At 39.7% G+C, this 10,481-nt stretch overlaps 1 protein-coding gene across 1 annotated transcript; it reads right to left on the minus strand.

Annotated features, from left to right (window-relative positions):
• Positions 1 to 8,342: 8,342 nt before the first annotated feature.
• On the minus strand, positions 8,343 to 9,661 carry CHST9 (carbohydrate sulfotransferase 9). The gene has a single exon (XM_036493594.2). It carries the CDS (start codon positions 9,647 to 9,649, stop codon positions 8,576 to 8,578), a length of 1,074 nt encoding a protein of 357 aa, XP_036349487.2. The 5' UTR covers positions 9,650 to 9,661; the 3' UTR covers positions 8,343 to 8,575.
• Between the last annotated feature and the right edge of the window lie 820 nt (positions 9,662 to 10,481).

Genomic DNA, 10,481 nt, shown 5'->3' on the forward strand with positions numbered 1-10,481 from the left:
GTAAGGAGAGTGGAGTGGAAAATATTCTCCAGTACAATGAGTGAAGCAAATTGAGCCAAGTCCCAGGGGGTGGGGGTTGCATCATGTGGGAGGAGGGGGGGCTCTTTATAAAGAGATAAAGGAAATGGACACTTCAGGCTGTGCAAGTAGTGCTAACAAAATAGAGGGAGAGGTGAGGGGTGTTTTCAGAGAACGGAACAGTTCAATTGGATTGAATAATAGTGGTTTGATGTAGGCGTTAAGTGATTAAGTTGGGATGGGTTGATTGTGTTGATACTCTTGGGGTTAGACAATAAGAAGCTTTGAAGCAAGTCTGGAGTGGGAGCTGACTGATGATGTATGTTTATTTTCAAAGTGTATAGAGTGGATTAAAGAGAGGAGTCATTGAAGGGATGACAAATACTTCTAAGATTGCATTCTTTAGCCTTAGAAAGGAATGAAATGCCAAGGCATGTGGCAATGTGGATGAAACTTGAGGGTATTATGCTAAGTGAAATAAACCAGCCACAAACAAGCGCTGTAGAATTCCAGTTAGAGGAAAGATCTGTACACAAATTTTTTGAGAGTGAGAGTGGGATGGTGGTTTCCAGAGGCTGGGAGGAGGGGAAAGAGCGGAGCTGTTCAGTGAGTAGAGAATTTCAGTTCTACAAGGTGAAAGATACTTCTGTGATTGAATGGTGATGATGGTTGCCCACCAATGCGAATGTGCTCAGCGTTATTCAACTGCCTCGCATGCTAGATGCTGTGGTAGGTGTAATATATCATAGGAAAAAGACCAGGAAGAAAGAGTAATGCCAAGAACAAAAGCAGGGCGTTTTTTCAGAGACTATATCCAGTAGTCCAGGTGAGAGTTAATGTCGCAAGAATTGGGTGAGTTGCATTGAAACTATTAATACAACCATAGGAAAGGGCTGTTTTACACATCACAACTATTCAAATGTTAGCAATGTCACACTGCTCAACCCAAGAGAAAGGCAAAGGGAGATAAATTTCTTAATGAAGTCCAAGAAAATGCACATTCTTACCATTTAAGTTAAATTGCAAAATATTTCCTGGGGTGCTTGTTCTCAAACTAATAACTCAAATAGCAAATATTTTCCATTTTCAGTCATGTTAGGTCAATTTGACATCAGCTTTTTTATTTTTTACTGGAGAAGCTCATATTGTCTTTACTTCATTCATTGTGAAGTTGAGTTGCCAAAATTGCCTTCAGTTCACATTTTGCTTTTTTGTTCCCAACAGGGAAAAGTTTCCATTTCCCCATTTCATTCTGAGAGCTTTCAAAATGTCTGGGCTATGCCAGAACTGTCCCCATAAATCACTTCATCATTTCAGCTCTAGTTCTTGTGGTTGGCAGATTTCCATTGCCAACTTTCTGTTTCAGTGCTGGGTAAATTCCCACAGAGGCCTTTGGTACCAATAACTACTGTGAGTCTTTAGCTTTTCAACAAAGTGGCAAAAAAGCAAGCTTTATTTATGACCTATAATCCACCAACACTTTATAAAACACACACACACACACACACACACACACACACACGATGCTGAGACGTTGATCTATGTAAGTAAGAGATACTTTGAGAGATCATGAAAAAGAAAATTTCCATGTGGGCTTCACAGAGATTCTGGTTCAGTGGAGCTTGAATGGGATCTGAGAACTTTTCAAAAATTAGGATAACGATGATACAGGGAATCCAAAAAAGCACTACTTTTTGAGGAACTGATAGTTTGGAAATTTTTTATAGGGATAATTGCAATGAGTTCAACATTACTTTCATTTTAAACAGGTTGGTGCTCTAGTGTTCTGATTATGCTTCCATTTATACTATTTTTGAAGAATTCTTTTTTTGAAGTGTGGAAATATTTTATAGAATGAAAGGAAGTACTGAGCAGCTTTCGGTTATTTAGGGACAAGTCTTGTGTTTGCCCCTTTCGTGGGCTTCCACCTGTTTCACCCTGATCTTTAGCAGTTGAGGTGGAAGGAGCAAGAGGTTTGAAACAAGGAAAGGGAGATGTCACTGAAGTGCCCAAGTAACTCAGAGAATAGCAGCAGATGCAGTGGAGAGTAACGTAAACCAGAGAAGACAAACCACTAAGAAAGCTGGGAAGCAGCTGATTTTCAGTATTGAGGAAAGGTGGGGATACTTGAGATAAGAGACACTGTTGGGAGCCGGTGCCTGTCTTTCTACACTGCGGCATCAAGACTGCAGGAGAAGGACTCATCTCTGTTGAAGGTGGTGAGAAGAATATCATTACCAGGGAAGCCAGTGGCTAAGACAAAAAAAAACACTGAAGAAAGATAGTGAATTTCTCCCAACATCTCAGAAATTGGTAAAGAAGATTTCCTCAAACAATAAAATATGGCCTGGAAATCCCACACATGCAGGGCCAAACATTTAGTAGCTTCCTAAATGAGGATAAGGAACCCTACAATGGGACACCTGTGGCCCAAACCAAATATATGTATGGCCAGATGTGGCCTGCGTGCAATGAGTGTGTGTGGTCTCTGTGTTGCAACCAGTGAGATTTTGGCTCAGTTCTGGCCCTGGACCTAGCCTCTTTGACCATCCATTTCCTCACCAATGGTATGGTGAATAGAAAAAGACATTACTTTGATTTTCAGACATAGTCTTTATGTTATTAGATGAGTATAATAAGCTATTTTCCAGTATCTACTTACACAGCAGATGCTCAGTAGATAGCTCTTTTATTGACCAGAATCATGCATTTAAATTTCTTCCAATACCAAAGACACAAAAAGTTGTATGAGAAATGTGCAAGAGTTCTGTGTCAACAATTATCCTGTTAGGTAAAGTGTGACTGTTAGTGCAGAAAAGGTATTTGGCTCAGATTCCTTTTTATGGTATCTCATATTAGTGCTTTCTCATTAGATTCCCTGTTCCTATAGATGCCTGGGTGTTATAAGGCAGAACATTACACATGCAGAGAAGCTGCAGAAGAAGCTTTCATCTGCATTATCCAAAGCATTTGCTAAAGTAACTGTTTCTGCACAGTGCTCACCCAGAATTGGTGCAAAGCGAATTTCTTTCTTCTTGGGAGATTTAAACATCTTTCAATAACAACAGCAGAACTTTTGCATTCATACAAAATGGAATGAATACCAAATGAGCAAATAAATTAATAAAGTAAGAAAAAAAAATGAGAGAAGGAGGACTTATATTTACCAACAGGAAATGATGGATCTGATGCAGGGGAATCGGAATCTGATGGAGAAAAGAAGTTTGCCTCCTTCCACTGATCAGGGAGCTCAGGAAGAGGTGAGACTTCAAAGAGATTTACTGAGGTGTTAACTAGAAAGTCCAGATCCATAGAGGAAAGTGTTCCAAATACAGGGTTAGTCTGAGTAGAGGCTTAGAGATGGGAAAAGTTAATGGCTTACGTGGGCTGGGATAAATTTGCCAGGAAAGGTATGGCCTGTGTGAAGCATTAAGATGTGGACAAGAAGAACATTCTGCGATCTGAGTGATGTGAGATAGTATTTAGCTGGTCCCTAGACCTGGCATTGCTTGCACAGTGTAGTCCACAGGCCTAGAGTAAACATGTCATCTTCCAGTTCAACAGTTATCTGGATCTGTTTTCAGGTAGCTTGAGTTAACTTATTCCTCTAATCTTTCATTTTTTAAAAGATTGATTTCATTTATTCGAAAGGCAAAATGATAGAGAAAGAGGGAGAGAGAAAGAAGTATTCCGTTTTCTCATTCAGTTCCCAAAAGGCTACAATGGCTGGGGCTGGGCCAGGCCAGACATTGGAGCTTGGATCGCCATCTGAATTTGAGTTTTGGGTGGCAGGGGTCCTAGTATTTGGGTCTCTCCCACTGCCTTCCCAGTGCATTAGCATAGAGTTGAATTGTAATTGTACAACCGGGACAGAATCAGCATTCTAATATGGGATATTGGTGTCACAGGGGGTAGCATGACCCAATGTACCGCAAAGGCCAGCCCCTCCTCTATTCTTTGTTTAAAGTAACTTATTTATTTTCATTTGACAGAAATAAGGATAAAATTGAGAGAATTTTCCATCTACTGGTTCAATCCCTGCCACAGTCAGGGCTGTACTGAAGCCAGGAGCTCAGAACTCAATTCTACAGGTGACAGAGACTCAAATGGCTGACAGAGTATGTGCTGCCTTCCATGCTGTGCAGGATTCTTTTGCTAGGAATGGAGTCAGGACTGATACTCAGGCACTCCAGTACGGAATACGGTTGTCTCAAGCTATATCTTAACTGCTGGGCCACTCCTTTTCTATTTTTTATCTAAAATCCTCTCGGATCAGTTGAGATTATCTGGCTATCAATCTGATCCTGGGGATGAGAAATGAAGAAAGGAGTAAGGCACATTTTTGAATTGCTGTCAAGAGTCACGAAAGGTTGGTTATGCCTTGGTCGGTGAGCCCTGAGCATACTCGGGAGCCATCAGGTCCACGTGCGGGAAGGTGTCCTGAACTTTCATGAACTTGTAACTGTTCACATGGACAGTGATGATCCCACCTGGACTTCTACACTGGCAGAATTGAGAATGACAAATATGAGCCGACTTGCAAAGCATGCCAATTCATGGGAGATGTGAGGAGCTGGCTTTTAAAGCCACAAGGAACTTAGGTAGATGACTGATTTCTTTGGACCTAACTTGAAAGGAAGTCCTCAAAAATATAAGAAAGATGCAGAAGCAGTTTGTTCTCCCCTGACAAAAACACATATAGCTTCTGAATTCACAACCACATACCAGATGTCAGCAGCAAAGATGTCAATATCTCCAATGCCATGATACACTTAAATAGAATGATGGACTTGTGCCCGTTGTTGAAGGACTATACAGTCATTACAATATAGGGAAAAAGAGTAGGGGCAATTGAAGAATTCAGGGGAAATCCCTGAACCAAAGGAACTGTATCATGAAAAATAAAAAAAGACTTTTATGGGCCCGGCAGCGTGGCCTAGCGGCTAAAATCCTCGCCTTGAAAGCCCCGGGATCCCATATGGGCGCCGTTTCTAATCCCGGCAGCTCCACTTCCCATCCAGCTTCCTGCTTGTGGCCTGGGAAAGCAGTCGAGAACGGCCCAAAGCTTTGGGACCCTGCACCTGTGTGGGAGACCCGGAGGAGGTTCCTGGTTCCTGGCTTCGGATTGGCGCGTACCGGCCCATTGCGGCTCACTTGGGGAGTGAATCATTGGACGGAAGATTTTCCTCTCTGTCTCTCCTCCTCTCTGTATATCTGACTGTAATAAAATAAATAAATCTTTAAAAAAAATTAAAAAAATAAGAAAAGACTTTTAAAGAAAGATAACATAAATGAAAGTCCATCTATGGTTACCTAGACTCAATGGAGAAGCAGATCAGGAGAGGAGCACAGAAGATAGTACTTCTTCAGATCCCATAGCATATGTTCCAAAACTCCTGCTGGGAGCCTGAATCCCACGTCTATAGCACTGTGATTTACCCCATTATTCATATGCTGCTTAATGATGGGCCGGGTATACAATGGTGGCTCCAGAGATGATATTCTTCACTGACATTATAGCCACCTTAGTCTGTTTAAGCAATCTATGATGTTTGCACAACAACAAAATCTAATGATACATTTCTCAGAATTCATCCCCATCATTAAGCAATGCACAACTGTACACATAAACCCATAATAAGGATCAGTACATAAATTAGGCACAGTAAAAGACTGACATCAATTACTACTAATAAAATAGAACAATTATAACAGTATAATTTAATAAAAGTCACATGAATATGATTTTTCTCTGTGCATATCTTTCTTATTCTCTTGATGGTGTGAGATGATACAATGCTTATGTGATGAGCTAAAATAAGGTGAATGACAGGCATAATGATACAACATTGGCCACTATGTTGCTTGAACACAGTTACTGTAATCTCAAGACATTTAGTGTGAATAAAAAGGAATGATTCTAGTCCAGGTGGATGGCCTGGCGCAGTGCAGTATTTCACCATGCTACCCAGAATCACGCACAATGTATAAGCCATGCTTTCTTTTTAGATTTCTGGGATTCTCTAGACAGTAGCTTTAGCCAGTAAATAACAATGAGTGACTGAAGCTATGGAATGTATAGCTTAACGATAAAATCTAGCAGAATAAACTTAAAACATTTTTTAAAATTTATTTGGGAGGAGAGAGAGAGAGAGAGAGAGAGAGAAGGAAAGGAGAGATAGAGAGTAAGGCTCTCATTTGTTGCCCCATACCTCGTCAAGTGTTTGCAACCACTGGAAATAGACCAGGGTGAAGTCAAGAGACAGATACTACATTTAGGTCTCCCATGTGGTGGGCAACAAGTGACTTGAACCCACACCATTCTTTCCAGGGTCAGTATTGACAGGAACCTGGAATCAGGAGCCAAAACCAAGAATTGAATCAAGAAATGGATGCAGGACACAAGAATCTTAACCATTGTTTTAACTGCTAGGCCAACCATCTGCCACCAGAAAAAGCTTTGATGAAGAGCATTGTCTATCATGGTTTTCTACTCTGTCTTCATTCTCTTCACCACTAAATTAAAATCTACTTACACACAAACACACAAGTGCACATTCCGTTTCCTCAATGCATTAGAAGTAATAATGAGAGTCAGAATCCTTGTTTCTATTTTTTTCAATGCCTGAACAGAAAAATATTTTTGTTCGTTCCCTAAATATGTCTAAAAATACCCTTGGGAAAATTTTCTTTATAGCTAATTCTATTTAAAACTAATTTTGTGCTGTTTAGGAGTAACATTTAAGGCTTTTTTGGAATATTTTATCTTCTATTTTTTCATTAATGGATAATTTCTGTGTGTCTAAGTTACTGGAAATCATTCTACATGGCATAGGAATATTTTAAATTGTAAAATTTAAGTGATTATAGAATGAAACTCTTTAAAAACAGAGAGCATAGCTAAGAGAATGGTCTAGAGGCATGAGTAAATGGAGTGAAAACGTAGTAAAAATTTGGGTTAGAAGGTTTAATCCTTACACTCTCTCAGCACATTGCAGTTCACTCACTCCTTAGGAGACACAGATGGGATTGGGCAGGGTTGAATAACGGCTGAAGCAATTTGAGACTAGTCAGCCTCAAAATGGAAAATGAAAATGAAATAAGTATGATGGTAACTACCTTGGTCTGTTAATATTCAAATATTAACACCTATTTTTATTTGAGAGAAGTTTTACTAAATCCTTACTCATAAAATAGCTTACGAAGAGGAACATATCCAACCAAAGTATTTAGACAGGACTTTGATTACATGTGGGTTGCCTAACTCAAGAATTACAGTCAATGGATGAAACTACACTTCCCATCAAAATGGGTCTTCTAACTTAGGACTCCTTGGAAAAAGTTTTCACAATGCATTACAACTTTTCATAGGGGTGACACATGGTCCTATTTTCTAAGACTTTGATTTAATATTTGAATGCAGTGGTACTTGACTTCGTTAATATAGAATATTTAAACTTAAAAAGAAAATATCTTAATTTGCTTATGCATAAGCCCATTAAAATATTTCTAGGGGGCTCTTGTTATGTTTCTCCTCTAGAATATAACCTATCTTTGAAGTGGTATATTAGTTTTTAAAAAATCATTCCCAAGCTGAATAATTAGACTAAAAACAAAAGCTATCCTTAGAAGGTATTCCACATATAAAGCTGTGCACACGATGCTTTGATTCAAATAATATTCTTATAAAACTTGTTATTGTTTGAGGTCTATATTCAGAATGGCAACTTTTGTTTTTGATGATTATTCCATCCTGAAACAATTCCCCCCCTGCCCAATTAAGGCAGAATTAAGAGCACATTTATATGAGATGAGGCTTAAACTTTTCAACTGCTTGCTTTAGAAATGAAGACTTTGGAGGTTGCATTCATTTTGCCTTTTTGTGGAGATCTCAAAATTGAGCAGCATCAATTCCCTCGGTGTTTTGGGACAGGAAGGTTGCTTCTACTGCTTTTATTTTGGTGGCCTCCACAGTTTTTATAAGTTGTCTCATAGAAAGACACAGACTCCTCTATTTTTCTTATTGTCATATTGCAAATGACAAAATACTTACTGAGTAAAAGCAAAATACCCAAGTCCAAAATATCATTTCAAAGTGGATTTTTTTATATGATTGTTAGATTTCCAGATGTAAGAAAGACACTCAATCATTTGGTCAATATGTCTTAGACTGCTGAAAAGTATATTCATGCACTGTAGAGAGTGAATTCCAGGATATTTGCATATATTCATGTTTCTGTGAACTCGCTTTTCTATCATTGTAAGAGGTATTTTTTAGTTAATGCAATAGCTGGCTGTGATATTACTTGAACAATATGATCCATAACGTAAAATCAGCTTTTCCTTAAACATTTTAGAGTCATTCAAATTGTTTACAAGTTTCTGTTAAATGGTTTTCCTGTAACTTTGTGCCAATTGCTATCATAAATCTTCATTAAATCACGAAAACTTTACTCAGTTAATTATCCTTCATACAGAGAATTGTAAGGAAATTGCAGTAGCTGAGTTGAGGTCATCATGATAACACAAATACAGGGTTTTAGAAAATGAACACAAACTACAAAAATGGAGTTGTGTAATTAAACATCAAGTAGTCCAAGTAATAAAAATCATGGATTGACTGTCTCTCAGTTCTAGTTAAATTCTTTAAATACTGCCTCACAACGTGAGCATTTGTTCTTTCATCAGAAGAGTGCCTATCTTTAAAGTTTGGAAATTTCAGCTCTGCTGGAGCACCAATCAACCTTAAGAAATAATTGGCATCTTCTTCCAAAGTTTCAAATTTTCCTACAAAGTCGTACTTGATCACACATGGAAAACAGAGTTTGCTAACCTTTTCCCAGTGAATGTCCATTCCCACTGGACGGTGGGAGTCCAGCAAATAGTGGACAAATTCTTTGAATTTGACTCCAGAACCATTAATTAATGATTCTTCACAAACGTTTGGTCGGTATTTCTTTATAATTGCTTTTCCGAACACCGGGTGGTAATAACTATTGGGGTGTTCAAACTTGTCCCTAAAAGCTGACACCAATCTTTCCATGGGATCACGAACAAACACAGCTTTGGTGTAGGTATTTAGGCGTGTGTATATCCCTTTTAAGTCAAAGCTATCTAGCTTTTTCAAGTGCTTTCCATAGTGAACAGCATCATGGGAGATGTTATATGCAGAGGAGGCCAATCCATTTAGGACCATTAGAATTCTTTTCCAGTTGGAGCAGCCAGCCTTTGGTACTTCACAGTATAAGATCTTGTGCTTGTCTTCTACGTAGATCCTGGATACTATATGAAAGACATGTGACTGAGGATGACTCACCCCACCATATTTTTTGCAAAATTCCTGCAGGAAGCATCTGCGTTTTTCTTGGGTCACATCAACTTTCTTCCATTTGTTGTCTTGGACTAAACTTTTATTTAAAGGGTGGATATCCAGGGGCCAATTCATTTCACTGAACTTCCTTAAAAGAGTCTTAGTTCCTTGATGCTTTCCAGTAGCCTTATATGTTGGTGTTTCCATTATCTTCAAAACATGATCTCCTCCCTGTGAGTGGCTGCTCTTTGTTAAGCCTCTGGTAAGCCTTTCAGAATTGAGTAGAAGATTTTCCTTGTTTTCCTTCAGATGCTCAGGCATCTGTAAGTTGATTTTTTGCTAAAGAAGAGAAGAAGAAATGTTGAGAACACATTCACAAGAGTAAGTATATTAAATAAGGAATTAAACATATTTGTTTTAAAATATGGTTAAGAAAAGCATATTTTATGTAAGCTGCCATAACAATTAGTGAGGCATTCTACAACCCTGTGGAAATTCAAGTCCCCCTGGTTAGCTCGCAAGCTGGGATTGCGATGGACTAAGCTAAGTGTGACCATGCCACCTGCCATCACTCACGGGTAAAGGAACCCACAACAGTCAGGGCAGGTCAAGGCAGCAGCACCTGAATGTGCATCCTAAAACAGGATGTGGGGTGGGCCTGGTTGCCACTGGAAGGGGGCAGAATGGGCAGGGATGAGCAAACCTTAACTCACAAGAAACAACAGAAATCAGGTTGGAGCACAGGTCATGCCAAGTAGGTCCTTGCACCTATTGATCTGCGTGAGGAAGGGACGCTAAGCCACAGCATCTAAGGGGCCAGGACAAGTGAGAGGCTCTGCCAAGCTGTGTCAGAGCAACCACTGGCCTTCACGTGATCTAAGGCTGGGAATAGGCCTGGTATGGGAGCTAAGGGGACACCCTAGCTGGGTTGAGTTTCCCACCAAGGAGCGCATGGGCTGGAATGGGGGCTGCGTTCTGATCAGAATACGATTATAATCTCACTTGGGAAAAGTGTGGACTGGGACTGGAAGCACCAAGCCGGGCCAGACTCCAACACCATCTGGTGCTCTAGAGGACCAGGGTAGATGTGGGACAGACTAGGCTAGGTCTCAGCCCTTACTGAACCATGTGTGAGCCATATGGGGGTATAGAA

Source organism: Ochotona princeps, chromosome 18 (assembly GCF_030435755.1).
Source record: "Ochotona princeps isolate mOchPri1 chromosome 18, mOchPri1.hap1, whole genome shotgun sequence".
NCBI classification, from domain to species: Eukaryota; Metazoa; Chordata; class Mammalia; order Lagomorpha; family Ochotonidae; genus Ochotona; species Ochotona princeps.

Bases quoted from the DNA above. Each gene is read 5' to 3' on its own strand.
- CHST9 (XM_036493594.2), bottom strand. From the start codon at position 9,649: ATGCCTGAGCATCTGAAGGAAAACAAGGAAAATCTTCTACTCAATTCT.